We start from the raw sequence: 23,752 nt of genomic DNA, 5'->3' as shown, positions 1-23,752 counted from the left end.
GTTTTTTCTTTGTTAGATCTGGCATCCCTGGATCTCAAAATAATGTCTAGTCCAGAGGCTTCAACACACAATACATATGCATTTGAAAGGATTTCAATATCACTTTCAACTAAAACATGGACAGTAGGTGGAATTTTTTTTTGCCACACATTGTTTGTCTCATTTTGTGAAGGAGGACATGAAGAGATTTGATGTGACAGAGAAGGATGCTAGAGGCAGGGTGAGATGGAGGCAGGCGACACAATGTGGCAACCTCTAAAGAGGAAAGTCGTACGAAGTATTAGTGACTGATGAGTAAAGTCAATTCAAAAGAAATTTGAAGACTTCTGTTCTTGTGAAATTCTTTTTGGCTGTGATATTGCTGCATACAGTTGCTGCTGCTTCTGCAAGCCACTCTGCAACCCATCTCCATTTCATGCCATTCCATACTCCGTGTGATCTCTGTTATGTCTCTTCTGTTCTGTGAGGCATCAGGGTGGCATTCTGCCCTGTGTTCAGTAATTGTTTTGAACACTGACCTATGAATCATTCAAGCATAAAAAAGAGACCTAAAGTCCAGGGATGAAGCAGTGTTGTGTCTAAACATAACAGACAACAGATTTTAAATGGTGTGATACTTTATTACTAGCAGCCTGTCACAAAAACACACCATTTGTTCAAACTGGTTTGGCTGAACCCATTCAAAAAGACAAAGACAACAAAATCTGACAGGATCACCATCAGCACAATTCCCCAAAAGCCAGAAATGTGGCATATTTGAGCACAGTGTGGATAAACTAGAGGAGAAAAGACACACCGTCTACAGCAGATGAAAAATATCTCAGTGTTTTTGTGCTGCACATAACTGTCATTAGCAATGAAACTATTTTAAATTGTATCTTTAGGCACTTTGTTCCCGGCACACAAACAGACAATTTGTTACTTTTTCTTTTGTTGAATGTACGGTTAATGGTAAAGATAACACTGTTTGACAGGCATGAAATTGTATTTTTGTACCAACAAAGTGATGCATGTTTACACAATTCAATAATTTGCTGCACCTATTTCCCCATTTACCAAAGAAAATGTATTAAAATCAGGGGTAACTCATGACTTTTGCACAGTACTTTAGTGCTGTAATACTAATACATTTTATCAGGTGCAAATAATCTCAAAAAGCTAAAAGAAATTAAAACTGAAACAACAGATCTCAGGGGTCTCGACACAGTTGAACTTTCAGTTATTCAAATATTAATTCATTGAGTAAGTATTCTTTTTTTGAATGAAATGTCAACTTGACTTCCTTAGTTCGAATCACTGTTGAGAACTGTGTGTGCCGTCAACTGAAGCTTCAAACTATTTACTAATGACTCCCACAAAAATTATTACCCCTCCACAAAAACAGTTCTCAACAACGAACCGTCAGTCTGATGATAACGACTATATTTTCTAAAAAACTTTCCATCTGCATTTAGCTACACTGCGTCTTTACTGCCCAGTTATTTATGCTCGAACACAATGCTTAAAGTTACTGCAGCGTTGCAGATGTTTTCGTCGGCTGCATCTTGTTTTGTACTTCTCTACACTAATGATAGCTCCATCACCATCCCGCTCTCCTCCCGTTCTCTCGCTCTCATTTCTCTGCAGCAGAAAAAGAAGAAAGTGAATAATTTGGGCTGTTATGGAAAGCCTCCGAGCTTTCCCTCTCTCCCTCACTGTGTCAGCAGTGTTGGATGGATTAAAGCACACACGCACACACAGAAAGATGCCAAGAACCACGGTGAAGAAAAACTGATGTAAGGTGCATCATTCACAGCAGCCACTTCACTTCTTCCTCTGGCTCCATCCCATCTTCCCATCATCTCCATCAATCTTTTCTTTTCTTCTCTTTTGTTTCTGTTCTTCCTGTAATTGATCTTTCCTCTCCAGGTTATGCCTTTCTGCCATTCCTCTGCTCTTGTAACTGCAAACTACACAAGCAATTATCAAAGCTATATAAATGAACAAATAAGTGAAGTTCTGATGAACGAACCAAAGACCAATCAATTACAGGTATAATTATTCGACACCAGCAGCAGCAGCAGCAGCACTTTGTCTCAATTTAAACTACTGCGACAGGTTTTGATTTATCATAATTCTTAGATTATTCTCATTATTCATTCTTAATCACAGCTGATTCAATTTTTCTACCTATTAAATTAGCACAAACGCTCAGCAGCAATGTTCACTACCTCTAAACAAATGACATAAAAGTTCACAAAAACAAAGTTTAGTTTATCCAGTTGAAGTTGAACACGGTTGAAAATGTGTCCCCATAAAACCACCATTAATTCATAATTCATCAATAATGCCAGTAACTCAGATCACTCACGTGCTGGTCGTGTGTGGCAAAGGGGAGGAAGGTTTAACCAAGATGGGTTTGTGGTCAAACTTCGCCTCAGGGTGACCCTCACTCCTGACCTAAGCAATGTAAGGTCTCTCGCTCCTTATGGGGACGACGCTACCGTTAAAATATCTGGGTTTGGTGTTTCCAGCGTGATATTAGAGGACATCCAGTATTACTTGAAGCAATTTTTACAGTATTTTTTATTGTGGTAAGTAAACAATTTGCATTTCAATAGAGAAAAAAGGCTTCTTCAATGTTGCTAAACAGCTATTTATTCTCAGGGATATGGTCTTAATATTCATCAATAAATCAACAATTAATAGTTGCTATATATTAACAATAATGTTACAAAGACAATACTGAGCGTGAGCCAAGACTGGGACCTTCTCAGATTAGGATCAAACAACAATGGGATAAAAATCAGGTTAGTATCTGACAGGAAGTGCAAGGTACTACACCATCAGAGCCTGCAGTATGTATGTGTTTGTGTGTAGACTTAAAAGGAGGGCAGTGGTTTAACCAGGGAGGTCCAATCAATACAAGCACGTTTCTTTATGTGCGTTTCTATACGTGGTTGTGTGTAAACATGTGTTTGTTGGTCCCTACTGCCAGCGATCCATGTACACAGACTTCCCCTTTAAATGGCAGCCTTAATTATTAAAGGTGTTTGAAGTGGATGCTTTTAAAGGTTTAGTACGTATAATCTCAGCATGAATAATACAGTGTGGCGTAAATACAGAGATGTGCTCAGATTTTCACTGACTTTCACCATATTTTTTTTTGTTATAAAAACAGACAAAAGGAAAGTCTGCACAAACCTGGATGAGACTCTACTGGATTAAAAACAATGACAGCTGAAATCATTAACTTAAGTATAAACAAACTAATATTTACCCAGTCATTACACAACACACATTTGAAATATCTAATCTCCCCATTACATTAAATATATGTCCAGCAAAACCTGGTTAGTGACAGTTTATGAACTCACTGTAATGTAAACAGGGAGTCTCTTTTACGTGAATAACGCTGCGTATTTCTCACGGAGTTGTATCGTGAAAATGTGTTGTGAATCAGTGGCTCTCACCCACCATCAAGGGAGATCGTAGCCACCATCATAGTGTGAGTAAGGTCAGGTTAGCCAAGCAGCTTCTAGGCATTCAGGCACAAACTGTACAAAGATCTGAAAGAGGAGGCCTGAAGAGTAAAGCCAGCATAGAAGTGGATTCCAGCTATTAACCCTTAGCTATTGCTGATATAGACTCTTTTTGGACCAGGAGTCTATGTGAAGATGGCAAAAGGTAGAATAAATACTTTCCTGCTGAGTTTATGGTCATAAACACTCATTTGGGTCATACCTGATAAAACATTGTAAACTATTTATTGCACTTTTTGGTCATTCTAAGCACCAGCCTTTGAATGTTCTCAATAATCCTCCTTCCTAAAGACACCTGATTGACAAGTCATTGGCCAATTAGCTTCACAGTCAGAGCCACCTCTCGATGTCACATTCAAAACACTAATCTGGAGACTTCAAAGTGGGAATTCAGAAATCAGTGGGTGATGTCATGGTAGTTATATCCTTGTATATTATGGTATCAGTCAATTTGTAAGCTAAGATTAGTTAACCCGCGGAGTTAAAAGTAGCTGGCAGGTAATGGTGACTTTTTTCTGGCTAATCACACTAGTTTCTTTGTCTTACTTAATTTTTTTCAACCAAGTTATCACACTACACTGTATTCGAAACGAGACACTCAAATATGGGTAATATATTATTTTAAATACATTGCATTGGCCCTATCTTTGGAGTTAGGCCTAACCAATGGGATCAATACATTTGTTCTGGCCTAACAAATGGGCCAGAACATCTGTGCTTTTCTAACAAGTATAAATGGTTAGTTCTCAATGACTTGATCTTTTTTTTTTAATCCGTCTTCTTTTTGAGTCTTCACTTTTTATAAGCCTATTCTTATGATTGTTTTGTGATTTCTTTATTTTGAGCTGGGGGATAAAATAAAAACCTATTTTCCAAACCGCACACCTATTGCTGTTTGTTCTTTCACTGCTGGCTCCCTCAATAACGAAACAATCGTACAAGGAGCTTGACAACAACCAACACTATCATCTGTTAATAAAACGAATTTGTTGTTGTGGTCGATTTTGTATTTTCCTTTTTTTATTATTGGACATGTAGTACTCAAAGCTTCTTCTGCAAGTAAACTGTTTTCTCTCTTTAAATCCCAGCGACTGGGACTATCACCACTATAGCTGGTACCACACATGCACTGCAGACTGGAACATTTGTAGACATTACTCGATGGAGGTGCATGTGACAAAGCACATTTCTGATGCATTCTAGGCAAATATTACCCGTTATTAAGTTCCTGTGTCCCCAGTACAAAGTCCGCTTGATGTCCGATTGAGCAGATTTGCACAGATTTGAGAACACCAGTAACAGTAATAGATGAATTTAAACTCCTTATGTGTTCTGCCTCCCACACAGCCTCTTGATCTGCATTTCCTAAATATCGGATGGAGGGGGGCGGGGCGCACACCCCCAGAATCCCACCTGTAATCTACGCCTATGCCCATCTGCCTTTCTAGTTTGTTAAACTTTTAATCCTACTTTTTTTCCCCTCTCTTTGCACCTCTACATTCATTCCATCTCCTCACACCCTCTTTACTCGACCCTCCTCTGTTTTGCCTCTCTTCTTCCAGCCGTTCACACTTTTTTTTCCCTCATTTATCAGCAGCTACCCGCCATGCTTTGCAAAGGTGTTGTGAAGGGTATCCGCCACTTTCCTACACCTCTCTGCCAGCCAGCTGGACACAGTTCATTAAGTCCCAGGTGTCAAACAGCCAATCTGAGAATTTATTTGACATTTAAATGCCCTCAGCATGAGGTAGCCCGTGGCAAGCCTGTGTGTGTGTCTGTGCGTGCGTATGTGCACAATTTACCCATTAAGTTGGAACCAGTGAGTTGAAACCCAGCGTTACACTGCTGTTACGCAACTCCTTACACTTCAAAACTTAATGCACTCCTGTCTCCCCCACCCACCCCCATCTCCTTGTCTCCTTCTGTTCACTTTATCAGAAGAAAGGTTGGAAGTTCGATCAATAACCACGACCACGTCTACAGGGAGAAGACAGGACAGAAGACAAAGGAGGAGGAAAAGGCATGATGTGCAGAGGACAAGGAATAGAGAGGTGTGGAAAGTGGCGATGAGTACAGGAGCTGAGAGATAGGCAACAGAGAAGCAAAGATGATAAAGAGAATGAAAGGAAATGAGAGAAAAATGATAGACAACAAGAAAAGAGAAGAAAGTGGAGAAAAATTCAAGGGTATGACAGAAACAAGACAAAAAAGAAAAAGGAGAAAAAGTAAAGAAAGAAGGAGAAGCAGGAAAAGCAGGAGAGACAAGAACAATAAACCGGAAAGGAGATAAAAGGAGGCAAAGAAGAAGGGGTGAAAATGAAAGCGGAAAACAAACAGAAGAGAAGAGAGCATAAGGAAAAGAAATGAGGAGTAAACCACTAAAAAGAGAGGTGATGAGAGAGGTTGGAGAAGTGGAAAATGGAAGAAAAGGGTGCAGAAACAAAGATGAGAAGAAAGAGAAAGGGGAAAACAAAGGGAAAAGGGAGAAGGAAACGAGAGAGAAGTCAAAAGGAAAGGGAAAATGTGAAGGAAGAGGGGGAGAAAATGAGAGAGAGTGGAGACAGAACAGAGGGAACGACAGAGGTGATAAAGTCAAGAGAAGACAAAATAGCAAAAAAATGAACATAAAGCAAAAAAGAAGAAGAGGAGATATGTGCAAGGCACAGAAAATGGAGGGAAAGAAGAGGGCACAAACAGAAGGAGGAGGAGGAGTGATGAAGAGATTGGGGATTGCAAGGAATGGAGGGCAAGTTGAATTTAGAGATGCAAGGTTAAAAAAGGCAAAACGGAGAGAGACGCAAAGAATGAGTGTGTGTGTGTGTGTGTGTGTGTGTGTGTGTGTGTGTGTGTGTGTGTGTGTCAGCCAGCATGTATTGATCCCAGAGAAACATGGGGAGTATATTGGAGATGTAATTTGCATTGATCTCGCTGGAGAATGCTGACGAGGGTGTGCTCGTGCTCTCACGCTCTGGGACAAACGTGCACACACTTGCCGTACACCTCAACCCCTTTACACAGACAGGCTGTCGTGGTCGCTAGACTGCTGTCAGGTGTTAAAAGCCCCTCCCACCAAACAACACTGCAACTGATTGTTATTTCAGAGCGTGCATCGTGAAGCTCGGTTTAGACTCAACAGGTCAATGAGAGGTTGTGCTTTATGCACAGTGGAGCGGTGGATTCGACGCCGCCTCTGCGATGTTCTACACGAGCTGTTTGTGATTAGGCCGTGTTTGTGCTTCCATTGTCTTTGTGGTGCAGACGCGTTTATGCGATTGGAGATGTGATCCTTCTAACCGAACCGGCAAGCACATTACCCAATCGGGAGAGCCGATGAATGCCTGCAGTTAATGTACACAACATACATGGGCATGTAATGACTCTTCCCTTTCATTTACACAGAGGCATCAAAGTAACTGCCAAACACATCACCACCGTGATTGGACAGACCTGCTTCTAGAAAGACTTTAGTTTAGCTGCCTGAGAAGAGCAGACTGTTAGCTGTGCTATTTGCACATGTCTATGGTAGCTGCCATCTTCATGCTGCTGCTGAATAAGAGATGACCACTGTGCAGTCACTGCGTGCAAAACACAACCACACTGTCTTTGAAATCCTTGTACTGAAGCTTCCTTATTTAAACACTTTGTCATGTTTTGACAAATGTGAATGACTTTTTCGCTGTTTTTGGATTACACACTGAGTGACCTCTGAAATACTTCTAGCCTGCATTAAGGTGGCCCTAATTTACTACCTCCAAATATCTCATAACTATACTAAAGTAGATTTGCATGATTCACAACCAATTTGAAATGTGAGGAAGACCATAAACTTTGGACTTTTAACTATTTTCTAGCTTTGCTAGATTCATACCACACCAAAATAACTGAGTAATAGAAAAACAACAAAATGACAGAAAAGTTCAGTTTTTACACTTTTTTTTATCAGTAAGAAACTAAAATGGTTGTGCATGAATAAAATCTTCTGTTTCATTATTATAAGACAGTTTGTGCACTGAGCTGCCAGGACCTTTTCTTTTCTTTCTTAAAACATAAGTCCAAAGAGTCGTGCTGACAGATTTCCAACATTTACCACAGCAGCATTTCTTCATTGTGTGGAAAAACCGAAACATGCACTTCCCTTTCTTATATTACCATTTCTCAGGGATTAAATGTAAAGTCAAACTTCTTTACACTGACAGAAAGGTGGATTTCACTTTTCACACCTTGAGGCGACAGTTGTAATTTGGAGCTTCATAAATTAAATTGAACAGACTTGGTCCAACCCACTAAAGATCAGATATATGTGGCCAACACTGTAAAAGGAGTCTGACATCCCTGCTTTAAGGCCTTTAAGGTGATATTGCTCCTTGCAAATAAGAAGTATTGAACTGCAGGGTTGTGATATCTATTTTTAGTGACATCATAGAGATCCAAGAGTAGAAAAAAAAAGACTGTCCAAAGTGGAGTGTTGAGAGTCATCTACAACCTGAACTTTTGGCTCACAGCAATTATCTGTACATATGTTAAGCAGGTTTAGTAAGAGTATCCACCACTGTAAAGGTTTAAATTTGCCAGTAAATAACAGATTATGTCCACATCAAAGTGTTTTTTTTTTTATTTTTATCTCTCTGATGTCACACATTTGGTTCCACCTCCATTGTGAACCACGGCATTGTGGCTTAATTCCAAAGCCTTACTACAGATGTACATGTGATTCACATTTATTTTTCCAATTAAAATGAATTTTTCCAACATCAAATGCAGCTTCATTCTTAATAAGCTTTCTTAAAACACATTCCTACAGACCTAATTTGTGATCGATGTCATGACCACTTTATTATTTCTACAGTCATTTTGCAATTTTCTGTCTTTTTTCTCATTATTGCACTGATTTCTCAACTTTACCTTCATTTTATCTCCTTTCTTGCCGTACTGGGCGTCCCATATGTTCTCCTACTTTATCTATCAAACAATTTCATAAATACTGTTTTAAAAACTGCTGTATAAACAATATGATTACTTAATGAATACAAACATGAGTATGAGCTTGCAGATGTATGTGAGTCTTTGCAAACACAGTATAATTCAGGGACAATAAAAGTGTGTGCAGGGCTACGTTTTGTATCACAAACACGCACACAGAGTCACAGCATTATATAATTTGCTCTAAAAGCCTGGTGTTGGTGGAACAGTGTGGCAGCACTTAGTGTGCGACACCGTGACCTCTGTCATGCAGAACGTACACACCGACACATGCATAAGCAACATAAACACACACACAAACCATAGATGGTGAATACAGGAAGAAGGCTTGGAGCTAAGAGGAGGTTAGCCACAGAGAGAAACAGACTAAGAGAAAGAGATGAAAAGAAAACACAATGAGAGAGCGAGCGACTGAGGGAGGTCTGGAGCAAACCGATGTGGCAAGAATAAAAGTGATGAAAGGAAAGATGCAAGAGATGAAAGTAAAGGAAGATGAAGATTGTAAGATCAGGTAAGACAGAAAGAAAGAGGATGTCACCTCCCTTACTCTTGCTGTCAGAGAGAGGGGAGGAGAGCGAGAAGGCGGGAACGAGGTTGCAGTATGTGGCAAGCTTATGTAAGTGTACTGACGGCGTTCATCACCGGTCTCCTGAGAGTGCCACAGATGCATGTCTGCACGAAAGAAGAGAGAGGAAAAAAACCAAACCCACACCCGTGCGCTCGCGTGCACTCAAATAAACACCTGCGTGCTCTCGCTCGCCAGCGCACCCATAGGCAAGTGCACACATGCACAAAGGGCGCCTGGAGAGGCTAATGTGGCATCTGTTTGTTTGTCAACATCTGTTGTTGTCATGGTGTCCAGGGGCCACTGTTCCTGTCTGCAGCCTTTCTAACCACATGTCCCTGCCGTCTTTCATAACATGCTCAAAGCTAGGGGCAAATTTAAATTGATAAACTTTCCAAGATTCTTAAGAAAAAAAAGCACTAAAAAACTTTTGTGTTATAAAGCTGGAAATGACCCAAATTCAGACATTAGGTGGTTTTCCCCTGAAGGACTTCCTTCATAGCTGTTCTAATGGAGAAAGCAGTATCTGCTCTGGGTTTCGTACTTCTGAGCACACCAGCATTGACACACTTACATTCAGAGGTGCTGATAACAAGAAGCACCATTTTTAAATAACTCGGCCGCTTACAGCAGGAGCCAGATGAAGAACAGCATGACAAAAGTGAAAGTCACCAATGGATAAATGAGGCGCTGCCAGAGATTTTATATCAGAAAAAGATGGTGAACGGGGGAGAGTAGAAGGTGGAAGACGAATGAAGAGAGCGGGAGTAGTGGGAGATGAAACAAGGGAGTGAATTAGATAAATGAAGCAGTGTAAACAGGTGTTGCTTGTGACTCAGTCTGCTGTAATGCATGTTTGTCATGGCTGCCACACACTCAGAAAGAAAGAAGGGATGGAGACAGCTTAGAGGCAACCTGGTGAGTACTCGTCTGCAAAGGCCCGCATGTAAAAACATCATGACTTAGCTTAACTTTTGAAGACTTCCATCACGTTGTCTGAAGGAATCCATCAGTGCCATGAAAAAAATGTCCAATTATGAAAAAAAACATCTGTTAGCACAGTTAATAACACTGACTATGATTTAAATCACATCCATCCAGTTTTTCAAGTGGCATCATCCAGGATTCTACGGTCGCCCCAATTATTTTTACTGCTTACAGGTTAGGTGAAATGATTGAAAACATCCATCCTCTTCCACTTATTCAATTTAGGGTTGCAGAGGGACAAGTTCACTGTACTTAAATGGTCCTGTATTTTTTATATAGTGCTTTACTAGTCCCTAAGGACCCCAAAGCACTTTACATATCCAGTCATCCACCCATTCACACACTGGTGATGGCAAACTACATTGTAGTCACAGCCACCCTGGGGCGCACTGACAGAGGCGAGGCTGCCGGACACTGGCGCCACCGGGCCCTCTGACCACCACCAGTAGGCAACGGGTGAAGTGTCTTGCCCAAGGACACAACGACCGAGACTGTCCAAGCCGGGGCTCGAACCGGCAACCTTCCGATTACAGGGCGAACTCCCAACTCTTGAGCCATGATCGCCCTGGTCTCCACAGTCACCAGATCGTCATCCATTAGAGCACCTTTGGGATGTGGTGGGACAGCAGAGTCATATCAGCCAACAAATCTGCAACAACTGTGTGATGCATTTGGGTGAATATGGACCAAAATCTCTGAGGAGTGTTTCCAGCACCTTGTTGAATTTCTGCCATGAAGAATTAAGGCAGTTCTGAAGGCAAAAAGTAGGTCAAACCTGCCACTAGCAAAGTAACTAATGAAATGGCTGGTGAGTATACTTATGAAGTATTATGGAAACAATCAAAACTGACACTAACTATGTATTTACTAATATAGAAACCATACTCTTTCTTCCCATTTCATTTAGACTTGCCTTAAGTCCTCATTTTATTAACCAATCACGACATTCTGCCCTGGTTTCCAGACCTAGACATTTCCCCACTTTCTTAACATCTCTCAGACAAAAATTCAAAAACACATTTTTGTTAATATCGTTTTCTCTTTCTCCTAAATTCTGTTAACTTCCTCACTCCATTTTTCTCTTTCCTTCGCTTCCAATTTTCCTCCCGCCTTCTTCTGTCTCTCACTTTATACCAAATTCGAGAAAAGCCTGATCTTTGCTAACAACTGTCTCTTCTCACTTGCGTGCTGTCCTCCTCCTCCGTCCATCTTCCACTTTCTTTCTTCTTCTATCTTTTTTCTGTCAGATCACTCACTTTTATTGGTACGAACACTTATGTGTGACAATACTGACGGGATTCCCGTTTGTCAGGGCATCTTTAGTCTGCAGACTTTCAGAGTTTTTCATACTGCCACATTCTTGTTGTGTCAACATACACAAACACAAAAACACACGTGCTTGGATTTCGGTAAGTTGAAGAAAGAAAAAACAGAGTGCCTATGACTACACCACAAGAGGAACTCCAAGAACTTTAGTATAATATAAACATCCATCCATTCACTTCCGCTTATCCTTTTCAGGGTCGCAGGGGGCGCTGGAGCCTATCCCAGCTGTCATAGGGCGAAAGGCGGGGTACACCCTGGACAGGTCGCCAGTCTGTCGCAGGGCCAACACACAGGGACAGACAACCATTCGCACTCACATTTATTTGCACATTCACACCTAGTGACAATTTGGATTATTCAATTAACCTATCCCCACAAGCTGCATGTCTTTGGACGGTGGGAGGAAGCCGGAGTACCCGGAGGGAACCCACACAAACACGGGGAGAACATGCAAACTCCACACAGAAAGACCCCGGCCTGATGTTGGAATTGAACTCAGGACCTTCTTGCTGTGCAGCAACAGTGCTAACCACCGTGCCACCGTGCTGCATAATATAAACAGTAAAAGGGAAACATTTTGTATGTGGTTTAAATTTCTTACAGCTGATCTGTAGCTAGCAGATCACGTGAAAATTTAAGTTCTTATCAGTCCTAAATCTGCCCTATAACAGACTCAATACACTGTCCTAATTAATAATGGTCTAAAAGCCAAATCCTATGCTCGGTGATGGATGGCAAACTGTCCAGGCTGTACCCTGTCTCCCACCCTAAGACAGCTCGGTCACTTTCCAGCTCTACTTTGCTCCAAATCAAATATTAGACATGCCAGGATTCCTAGTGAAGCCAGAACCTGCTAACGCTTGCTTTTAATGGACACAGACTGCTAAAACATTGCCATTCACACCAGTTACTCTGGTGTGCCCCCAAGGGCTTCAGATGGCCGCTCGTGTTCAGCTTGTTGCTGCTACTGTGACTTGTGCTAAAAGCTTTAACATCCCAGTACACCAGTGTGTTTCAAGGGTATATATGTACAGAGTAGTTGAGCACTAATGATGTAATTCCCTATATTTAAGACTGTTCACTTGTGATCTGATCAACCATAATGTATGTTAAAACCAAATGTCAACGCAATAAATGGACTCAAATCCATCAAAGTTTCAGCCTTACTGTAGAGAAACTTGGAAGCAACCTACTTTTCCACCAATACCAATACAACAACAGCAGCTGCAGGAATGGAAACAAACCGTTGTAGTGTCTGACTCCAAACATTTCCAATTCAAACTCCCTCCAGAGATGAAAGTCTTTCTATCCTGTTCTTCATTCTCTAACTGAAAGCGCACGGGCTGGGTCTTCAGCTGAGCATTCAACTTAGTGCAGACTCCAGGGAGAGAGGATCAACCTGGGGCAGTGTTCCTGGATTTTCTTCCTGTACACCACTTAACACGCCAAGAGTAGATAACAGGTGGTTGTTGTTCTCCACCACCAGAGAAACAGAGTGACCCCGATTTTGGCACAGCTGTCACACCACCAGCTGTCAGATACAGAGATTTTAACATGAAACGTGTGATGTTAAGGAAACACTAGTTTGTTGCAATATAGTCGTTGCTTATTTTAAACAGGTACTGCTTGATTTGAATAATTCAGTATTATATTACGTGATGTCTATGCTATGTTTGTGTTTACCAAAAGACATAAATAAGACAAGATAAGGTAATTTACTGTAGTAAGATCAAAATCAAAAGAGTTGTGTTTAACCCTTACATCCATTCATCATGCAGCATTCATATTAAATATCGTGGTAATTTTGGACTTTCAATTTCTTTGAACCGTTTTTGGATTATCTCCAATCTGTGCATGGTCAGAAGTATTGGTTAAATGTTTGCTTGCACCTTGAGCCTGATGCTACCACCACGTTGCTTAACAATTAGTGCAGGGGTATACAATGGAAAGGTTCACCTTTACTTCTCCAAATATACCTCCTCTTGCTGAAGGCAGATAGCTCAATCTTTGGCCATGTCTCAAATCAGGGGCTGCATCCTTCAGTGGCCTGAAGGATGCAGGTTTACGTCACAGTGATGCGATAAAGGCTGTCCCAATTCGAAGGCTACTCCAAATGCGGCCAAAAACTGAGTTTTTCATTTCCCCAGATTTAAAGGATGGGTCAGGTGTATCCTTCGTGGTCCAACCTATCCCAGAATTCATAGCGCAGCCCAGCCAATTCCAGTTTCCAACAATGGCGACAGCTACTTAGTTTTAATATCACAAAATAAACTTTTAACATATTTTCAGGCGAGAAAGTAGGTGTGTAAACTTCAAATATCTGCTCGGTTCATCAAGATATCACATATTTGCAAAAGTGCTCCCATGTTTTCGGAGCCGCGTGTTACCCACCAGCTTGATAGCTAGCCGGGGTTCAAGGCTCACTAGAGCCGACGAGAACAGCGAACTCCCAGCACATAGTTTTCAGACCCCCGCGGTCTTTCGGTACTCAGGTTAAACATAATATATAACTTAAAAATGTTATTGTTTGGCTTTTTTCAGTGTTTTATTTGTTTGTGAGTAAATCGGTTTGACTTGGATAAAAGTTATAGTTTTCACACAGCTGAATAAACGTCAATGTTACGTGCCAAGGGGTGGTCTGTTAGTCACACTAGGTTATGCGGTTGATGCCACCCTTGTATGTTTTCTCTGACTTTTATCGAGTAGCTAGGTAGGCCTTTTGTTTTGCACTTTTCTTTCAGTTAGGCTAGGCCCTGGAAGCTACCGACCTCTTTTTGTTTTATTACTTTCTTTGATTTGGATCAACCGCCCAGTCCTCCTCCCCCCCACCTCTTCTCTGTTGTTAAGATTGACTGTCCAACCATTAAATTCTGCCTGATACCTAACTGCTCTGTGGTCTTCCTCCTTCATTGATTGTGGTTGTCCAGTGTTGCTGTCCCCTGCCTGCCTTTGCCCCCGCCGTGGTGGGGGGGGGACGTAACAGTCAAACAGAAAACTGATTAAACAGAAGTGTGAGATGTTAGAGAATTTACTCCACTGTCCTGTTATATTTTAGATAGCAAGGAGCAGACAGCTGAATTTATTAAACTCCACCGAGAAAGCAGTGAGGCAAATCTGAAGGCTAGACCGTCCCATTTCACAGCCGCTCACTTCCGGCCTTCTCTGTCTTCATAGGACCTGGTCCACCTAGACTGAGTAGGCCGGGTCCTTCGAAGGATGCAGCCCCTGAATTGAGACACAGCTTTTGTCTGACCATAAAACATCTGTGAGAAGGGATTTTTCTTGGCCATACGGTCAGCTGAAAATTTCAGTCAAGTGTGAAGGTGTCAGTTTTGGGGCTTGTTTTTTGGTCGGTACCCTCGTAGTTCATAGAAATGTAAAACTGGACAGTGACACTGGTGTTGATTGGCTTGAGTTTTGGTGGTTCCACGATTGTTTCTGAACATCCTAACCTCTCATCTTAGGGCGAAACCTTGGGTTCTCTTCCAGACTTTGGTAAAGTGGTGACACATCAAGATAACTTATGCACAGTTGTCTGAACGTTTGTTTGATAAACTTGGAATCTGTGGTTGTTTAAAAATGGGCTTTAATTTCAGAGTTACAGAAGCTTAACCCTACAATGTGTTTTGACCACAAGTGTATTATTACCCACTTAAAGGACATGCATATCTCAGCTGGCATCTCTTTTGACCCACCCATGAACTGTCTGCCTCATTCGCAGCTTTTTGAAGACATGCATATTTTCTGCAGCAGCTCCACTTCATCTTTTTCTCAGCAAACCCTTCTCGTCCTGTTCATCTCCTTTTGCTTCTCATCCATTTCAGAATGTCTTATTAAGCACTGACAATTCTCTCTCTTCCTCCTTCCCTCTCAGTTGCTTTACTTCTTACATCTTCTCACTCGCACTCTTCCATTCCTCCCTCTCTCCCCTCAGTCTACATCTGAAGACGTCTTATTTCAAGAGCTGAGAGTCACTCGCGCAGTCTCCAGAATGCCATGGGATGTTTTGAAAAATACGACTTTTTGCTTTCTGTAAGAGTCTCGCTCAAAGGACTACTCTGCCAGCCCTGCAGCCAATTATACCTCCCAGCAAGGTATAGTAGGTGTCAGCCCACTCCAGCACCAGCAAACAGCAGGAAGGCAGACCGTTAGTCAGTTTCCTCTGATTTAATGTGAGTTGCACTGCATGGAAGCATGACAGATTTTTTTTTAAATTAGTGTATTATTGTCACAAGTGGAAACTGATGAACAGTGAACATGTTTCAATTGTGCAAACTGCCCATAAAGCTAGCTCCCATAATGTACTTAGCTAAATCCCCACTGTGTATCAAAAGCTGTATTAAGTAGCGACATTTCTATTTCTTCTTAATGAGGCTTCCACTGCCTCATTAAACAAAAACAGTCATTTTGGGTTTTCCTTGATTCATCGACAAAGTATAAAAATTAAAATAGTTATGATGCTTTTTTTCTCCACGTTTCCATTTTGAATTAAATGGGGTTTTTTCAGTTTAATTTCAATTGGTTTCCCGAGTGAGCTTTTAGGTTTTATTATTTAAACTCTTGAAATTGCGGTCGTTCAGTATTTAAACTAGTACAATTACCATATAGCTCCACTATGGCTACAAGAAATATTAAAAGCCTACACCAGGCTTTACTTGTACTAAGCGAGTGTAATAATGTTATAAAGCTAGATGCAAATGATTCATGCTTGTCTGATTTGTTTGATAAGTATTCAGTCCCATTGATCCAACTATGTTTGTTTGCAACAAACAGACTCAGACAGTTCCTCCCAAAAGCCATCAAATACATTTATGTCCCCTGTCAGACAAACAGAAAAGCCCTTAGAAATTACCGCCATGATCACAGCACTTATTGTCTGCGTTTGAAAAGATGTTAAAAACAAATTCAAGACACATTCAGTATTGGCTGATAGAGTCATACCAAAAAGAAAGTAGTCACAGAGCTCTATGCAGAGTCGAAGCATAGACTCGCATAGCATAGAAGTTGTTTTAGCTGCACAATGGATTCTCTAAAGCTTTTTTTTATGGCTCCATCAATTTATATGATAATTTCTTAGCAGGCTTGCATTATATCATCTCCTCTGTCACTAATACACAAGGACAACTAAGCAGTTTTCATCTCTTCCCTTTGTCCCATTCACATCAGTGTTTTTCCACTATAACTACTCAGGAAAGACACCCTCCATAACTCCAACTCCCCTTCACGTTCTCTCTTTACTTCACTTCTTCCCACCATACCAGAGACATAAAGTGCCCTCCTAAATCTCCATGTCACCACGCCTGCCAAGGCAAAATAGCTCCTGCCTCCATCCTCTTACATCCTTTGCCCTGGAAAAGCACTTCAAGCCCCCCACTCATCTTCTCTTTTTTAATATCCCCCATTCCCGTTAATCTTTTGCAGCACCAACACACCTTCAAAGGTGAAAAAGTCATTCACTTTTCCTGCTCTCCATGTCTATTTATACCTCAAACTACTACTACAACACTTGAAAAGCCTACACACATCTGTCATCCAAAAGTGGGCACACCAACTTTGTTTTCTGTCTGGGGATTGAACCCCAGTGTTTTTGTCTTTTTTGGTGTGGTTTTGAGTGGTACCAAGTACCAAAAGCAGCATAAATAAACATATGGTGCTCAAACACTTCCTCAACACCTTTCTTTACAGATTTGAATCACAAGTTTGCCTGTTTCAGCAAGTTTGTTTGTAGTGGGTTATCATTAGCATAGTCAGCATAATGACTGATACAAAGGTAGCATTCAAATTTTAAATATGCATATAAAAAGTACAAGAACATTAGTAAGCAATCACAAAGTTTAAAAAAAATCTTATTCAGCTAATGTTTAATGTATTATTCAGCATGCTTTATTAGCATGTCAGCTGCAGGGTAGCATACACCATTGTTAGGTATGTTAGCCTATTAGCATGTCATATAGCTATGCATATTAAAAGTTTCACTTACAAGTTAGCATGTAAAAATGATTCCGACATGATATCACATAAAACTATTAAACAGCATAATGGTTACCATGTTTAGCATGAAAACTGTCACTTTATTGTGGATATTGCAAACTTCACTAGATGTTCAGATGTTCAGCTCTGCTTGCAGGAATGTCTATAACCTTTAACTTTAAGACAGTTTTGAACATTTTGAAGATTACTTTAGGGTATGATTTTTTTCTGTGCTTTTAAATTTTCTCTACATTAAACAACACAAAAACGTTTAATGTTTAATTAGTAGGGCTTGTGCTAAAGATTAAAGCAGAAAATTCTGATTTGGTGCATACTCCTTAAAGCTTCTCACCTTAACCTGTTTGATCTTCCTTCCCCAGGGAGGGAGAAATGCCATCCCTCTGTCTGGCACTCAGCGTGTCTATAGCCTCTCTTCAGATCTTTACCTTTGTCACCTCTTGCACTCAAGAGAGATAAAGCATTTCATTTTCCTGCTCTTACGTCTCCCCCAGTCCATCTACGTATCTTCCTTGACACCCCTCCTCTCCTCCCCTTGCTCTGGCCTTTCACTTCTGCTTTCATCTGTCTGGCAGTATCCCTCTGTTCCAGGAAGTTAGAAAGTGTAGGAAACAGACATGTGGATGGACGGGAAGAGACACAGACTGCCTTGGGGTTTTCCAAAACTCTGTTTTGTTCCCTAACTCTATCCCATCAAATCTCCATCTCTTTCTCGCTCATGCACTCGTTTGATCCCTCTAGCTCTCCATTTTTTCCCCTCACTTTCTGTCCCATTAAATCTCTCATTCGTTTGCTGGCTTTGTATCTGCTCACTCTTGTTCCAGCTCATTATCTCACTTTCCCTCCCTGTCCCTTTCATCCTCCCTCTTTTATTTAACCCTGCACCTCAACCGCTCACCAGTCTTCACCCTCCTTTCCTCCCTAGATTTTTGCTTCTACCGTGTACATCGGCTAGCATCCTCATCTCCTTTGACAAACCCCTATATAGTGAACTATTAGGTCCATCAATTCCTCAACAACATTACAGGAGGTGTTCTATTTTGTTTGTTTTTTTAAAAACAGAGCAGGAGTCGCAAGTTTGATTCCCACTCGGTATCCAGTAATGGTCCTGGCTAGACCCCCTGCCCCGTGCTAAAACTAAGCCCTGGAATGGCGCAGCTACATCTGCAGCCTGTCCGCAGCTTGGACACAAACATTTCACTACATGTTGTACTGAGTATGTGACAAACAAAATTTTAATTTAATATATTTATATAACACCTACTGATCTCATTAAATACATTAGAATGGGCATCATATGCATAGAAATACACTAACAGTTTAACCTAGAAACCTTCAATTATGAATGTTACTAAGATTGGAGAGTTTTCATCTGGCAAAGACCGATATAAATGTAGCATGTTTTGTGCTGGTGTGTGGGTTTATAAAGCATAGTGTATGTGGTCAAACCCCGCTGGATGTTAAAGGTGCTACAATCATTGAGAATAACTGAATATGACACTAGACCACCAGCATCTTAGACCAAAACAAGCTGATTGGACACAGCTCCCAGCAAACAACAACAAAAGGAACCCATGAACAACCACTGAACCGCTCCAGGTTTGTAAAATGACTATGACACTGTCAGCTTCTCTCTTTGCTTTTAATGGAGACAGATTTTTTTGCCAGGCCTTCTGACATCTAAGATTAAAGTTATCTTAATCCCTCTCTCCTCTGCTCTGCTTTCTTATTGTCACTTGTCTTACTCCACTTATATACACACACAAAGTGAAATACATGGAGTGCAGAATTATTAGGCAAATGAGTATTTTGTCCACATCATCCTCTTCATGCATGTTGTCTTACTCCAAGCTGTATAGGCTCGGAAGCCTACTACCAATTAAGCATATTAGGTGATGTGCATCTCTGTAATGAGAAGGGGTGTGGTCTAATGACATCAACACCCTATATCAGGTGTGCATAATTATTAGGCAACTCCTTTCCTTTGGCAAAATGGGTCAAAAGAAGGACTTGACAGGCTCAGAAAAGTCAAAAATAGTGAGATATCTTGCAGAGGGATGCAGCAGTCTCAAAATTGCAAAGCTTCTGAAGCGTGATCATCGAACAATCAAGCGTTTCATTCAAAATAGTCAACAGGGTCGCAAGAAGCGTGTGGAAAAACCAAGGCGCAAAATAACTGCCCATGAACTGAGAAAAGTCAAGCGTGCAGCTGCCAAGATGCCACTTGCCACCAGTTTGGCCATATTTCAGAGCTGCAACATCACTGGAGTGCCCAAAAGCACAAGGTGTGCAATACTCAGAGACATGGCCAAGGTAAGAAAGGCTGAAAGACGACCACCACTGAACAAGACACACAAGCTGAAACGTCAAGACTGGGCCAAGAAATATCTCAAGACTGGTTTTTCTAAGGTTTTATGGACTGATGAAATGAGAGTGAGTCTTGATGGGCCAGATGGATGGGCCCGTGGCTGGATTGGTAAAGGGCAGAGAGCTCCAGTCCGACTCAGACGCCAGCAAGGTGGAGGTGGAGTACTGGTTTGGGCTGGTATCATCAAAGATGAGCTTGTGGGGTTATATTGTCACTGGTAAAAATAAATAATTGAAATGGGTATATATTTGTTTTTTGTTAAGTTGCCTAATAATTATGCACAGTAATAGTCACCTGCACACACAGATATCCCCCTAAAATAGCTAAAACTAAAAACTACTTCCAAAAACATTCAGCTTTGATATTAATGAGTTTTTTGGGTTCATTGAGAACATGGTTGTTGTTCAATAATAAAATTATTCCTCAAAAATACAACTTGCCTAATAATTCTGCACTCCCTGTAGAAAGCAGAGCAAAGCCTGCACTGTTTGTAATCACTCTTTTTTGTCTCCCTGTAACAGCCGAAATAGCCAACAGCTTCCAAGGCAGGAGCTCACATACATCAACATGAATGTGTGGCCGGACAGGGTAAACTTTATAAGGGAGTTGAACTTCATTTGTGGCTCCGGACACCTTTACTTCATTATTCACAAAGCAAATCTTTGACTGCAGTTAAGTTAGTATTCACCGTGAATATGATGAATTTGAAGATTAACTTTACCGTTGGGTTGTAATGTTATGTTTAACCTTAGGACCAAAGTGCTTATTCAGCCAGCTGATGGTCACTCTGCTCACATCGGGTAAAAGTATAGCAAATATGCAAAAGACATGCTACCTTGACCGTGATGGTCATATATAAAGCATCTTGGACATTACACAGACTGTTTTATTCATAAGAAACAGAGTGATTTGATGAGGAGTGGTCTGAAAGATTCTTTAATAGGAGTTCCTATCTAAGCCGAGTCCCTACCTCTTTTTGGTGGTACTTGATGGCGAGTTTGAGCTTGGCCAGATCATGGCACTGTCTAGGGTCTAGTTCCTCACTCTGGTCGTTGTCTCTGTGGTTCAGGATGGTCTCAAGTTCTCTAGAACTCCTGGCCTGATCCAGGAGGTCCTTGGCGAAACGCTTGCACTGCTGAGACAGTTCCTCATACTCCTGACGAAACTCATTCTCCACCTGAAATAAGGGTGGAGTAAGATTAATGCTGTAAGATTAATGGGAAACATGTGATGGCTCTTTGATTTCCTCAGTTTTAGATTTCCATCTGCTGCTGGAATAGCTTAACGGCATCACAATCTCCTTGTGGACCCCAAAAGTGAAAGTATTATTTGACATAAACCATTCTGAAGTCTGCATCATAGAGACTCAGTATTGGAGAAGAAGTGTGTCTGTTCTTGTTACCCGAGAAAAGACTGCAGGGATTATAGTAAGGTATGGTGAGAGTCTTTTTGCTGTTACTTTTGAGACAATAAATACCAGAAAAAATGTGATGCAGGGGGAGACGGTCACTCTTGACAGCATAAGTGAAAGAAATACTTGAGGCAAATGAGTAAGAGGAAGATGATGCTGAATGCTACTCCTTCCACAGTTAATTTAACATCCCATCAAGTTTTAGGAGGTTGCTTTCCTCCAGTACATCTGTACCTTGGCTGTTTAGAAAAGTAATGGGCTATGTATGAAAAGAAGGAGTTTTGTTGAGTTTCTTCTTTTGGTCAACAAACATGACATCAACAGGCATCAACATCCATACCTTGCTGAGTTCTTTGAGTTCCCAGCCCAGTCTGAAGGCAGTGAGGATGGGATCTTCACTGGACAACGCAATGAGAGATGGCGAGGCCAAAGCCTTGTAGATGTTGAGTCTAGACCGTGAGTGTCGAAGGCTGTCGACCTACAAAGAATCAGGAAAGGTTTTTACCCCTCCTTTAAGATTTACATTAACTACGAGACTTGCAGAAGGCACTGTTAACATCGAGAAACAGTTTCAATCGGTATAACAAAAACTAACACACTGGCCATCTTTCACATGTAACATAACCGTTCCCAGAGTGGATGTTCAACATGCATGGTTCAAGTGTTTTAACTGCAGGCCAACTATGTCATAGGGTAGCATCTATCACAGACAGAACAAGATGGTGAACTTTCGTTTTTCAGTTTTTGTCTTCGGATTTTGCACCAGCAGTGTGATAACACTCGTTTAACCAGTTTATATGAGTGACTATGGTGTGGTATGTCTAGACTATGAACAGTCTGTTAACGTTTAGTGTTCATTGTAAATATAGATTAATAGAGAAATATTGCCTAATGCTTTAATGACTTATTGTCTGTTTGAACAAAGTTCTTTTCATTTCATTCCCTGGGCAAGACTGAAAAAAAAATAAGAGCAGCAAAGCAGCTTAACGGACATTATTTTTATCATTATCATCATCATCATCATTATGGTGGAGCTGGGGTAAATTCGGTTTAAAGTTGCAGACTGCACCTTTTCAATTTATATAACAAAGCTGAGATCTACAGTATTCCTGTGTAATAGAGTTGGTGGTGCCTTGTATGGAAAGCATAAATAGAAGACAAGTCTATTTTTACATTGGATCTGAGGGAAATTTACTAAAGCTATTTGCTGCTCTCAGGCCTGAAACGATTAAACAAGATTTCAAGAATTTACTATAAAGCAGTTTTGTAGTTTCAAAAAAAATAAATAAATAAAAAATCACTCCAAACCATGACCTTCATAAAAATGTTTAAGTCTTCAAATGTAAGGCTCAGAGCCTGGTTATATCACTAAAGCATGCTCATTCATCTTTCATATTGTTGCAAAGTATAAGAAAATTAAATGTAGGCGAGTTCAAAAAGTTGAAATGATGTTGGAAATTTCTGATGTCTAATCTAGGGTTCATGCTGGAAGTTAAAGTTTGTAAAAGCAATTTCAATATATTCAAATATAAATGTTTAGCAAACCAAACACAATGCAAGCAATGCAAAAGATGCAGCACTAAAGAAAGAAAATCCCTTACCTCTGAGCTGGATACACACTCAACACAGTCGCATCGTATCTGATGTGGTCTGGGTATGGTGACCTACACAGAGCAAAAACATCAAACAACAAATCACTGATAAAATAAAGATCTCGCTTTATTCCTTGACCATCAAGACAGACAAAAAAAGAGCTTACTACTCATTATGTTGATAACTTATGCGTAAAACAACCATTACCTTCCGCTGGACAAGCAGCTTGATAATCTCATAGTTGTTTGTATGAGCAGCAAGCATGATGGGAGTTATATCTGGGGTGAACTCTGAAAACTGGCTGTCCATCATCAGAGAAGGAACCTGTAGAAGAACAAAGTAAAAACCTCTTAAACTGGCTGTTATCTACCTTTTAATATTTGGGTAAAAAGCCTACTGCCAACCGCCAGTTAAAGAGAAAAAAATGACTAAGAAACACTTTTATTGTCCAATTAAAAAGCTTTGATTCAGCTCCACATGTGACACTGTTACATAGGGGGAAAACTGGAAGTGAAAGACAAATTAAGCAAATGATGAATCCAATCAAACACTCTTGAATCAGATTAAAACAAATTAAATTAGTGTAATATATTCGATAAAAAGAAATTTCCTGCTAGACAACTCTGCAGAGGTATATTATTTAAAGCCACATCCTCTCCAAAACTCATTTTATCCCTCATGGATGCAGCTCTGAACACCAGCTGTACCTGGGAGAGAAGAGGGGAGTGAAAGATTGTTTGTTTGCCATGTGAATACCAGGAGGTCTGTCATTACAGGAAGACAAAGGAGAGATGGAGAGAGAAAAACAAGAATGTAATGGCTGCATATAAATAACGAAAAAGAAATGCAGACGCATGTTAACAAGACGCCTTAACTAAGAGGATACAGTTTTCTAGACTAGTGCCACGTCTTCAGTCTATGATGCTATCGATCACTAGGTTAGTCCAGCCCATAACGGACACGTTACATCTGCTTCATATAATCTGTACAAAATGTAAACACGACCACTTGTA

General features: G+C 40.7%; 1 protein-coding gene across 1 annotated transcript in view; it reads right to left on the bottom strand.

Annotated features, from left to right (window-relative positions):
* Positions 1-23,752, bottom strand: part of LOC102303630 (short transient receptor potential channel 5) — a 224,732-nt gene that overhangs the window by 82,822 nt on the left and 118,158 nt on the right. Inside the window, exons 5-8 of the mRNA XM_005946022.3 lie at positions 22,947-23,063; positions 22,748-22,810; positions 21,487-21,624; positions 20,706-20,912 (exon numbers count right to left, since the gene is read on the bottom strand). Coding sequence (XP_005946084.1) covers positions 20,706-20,912; positions 21,487-21,624; positions 22,748-22,810; positions 22,947-23,063 — 525 coding nt within the window. The remainder of the gene's footprint in view (positions 1-20,705; positions 20,913-21,486; positions 21,625-22,747; positions 22,811-22,946; positions 23,064-23,752) is intronic.

Source organism: Haplochromis burtoni, unplaced genomic scaffold, assembly GCF_018398535.1.
Source record: "Haplochromis burtoni strain Fernald_Lab_line unplaced genomic scaffold, NCSU_Asbu1 Contig_470, whole genome shotgun sequence".
Lineage (NCBI taxonomy): Eukaryota > Metazoa > Chordata > Actinopteri > Cichliformes > Cichlidae > Haplochromis > Haplochromis burtoni.
Note: the sequence above shows the minus strand (reverse complement) of the source record. Positions and strands in the feature narration are given on the sequence as shown.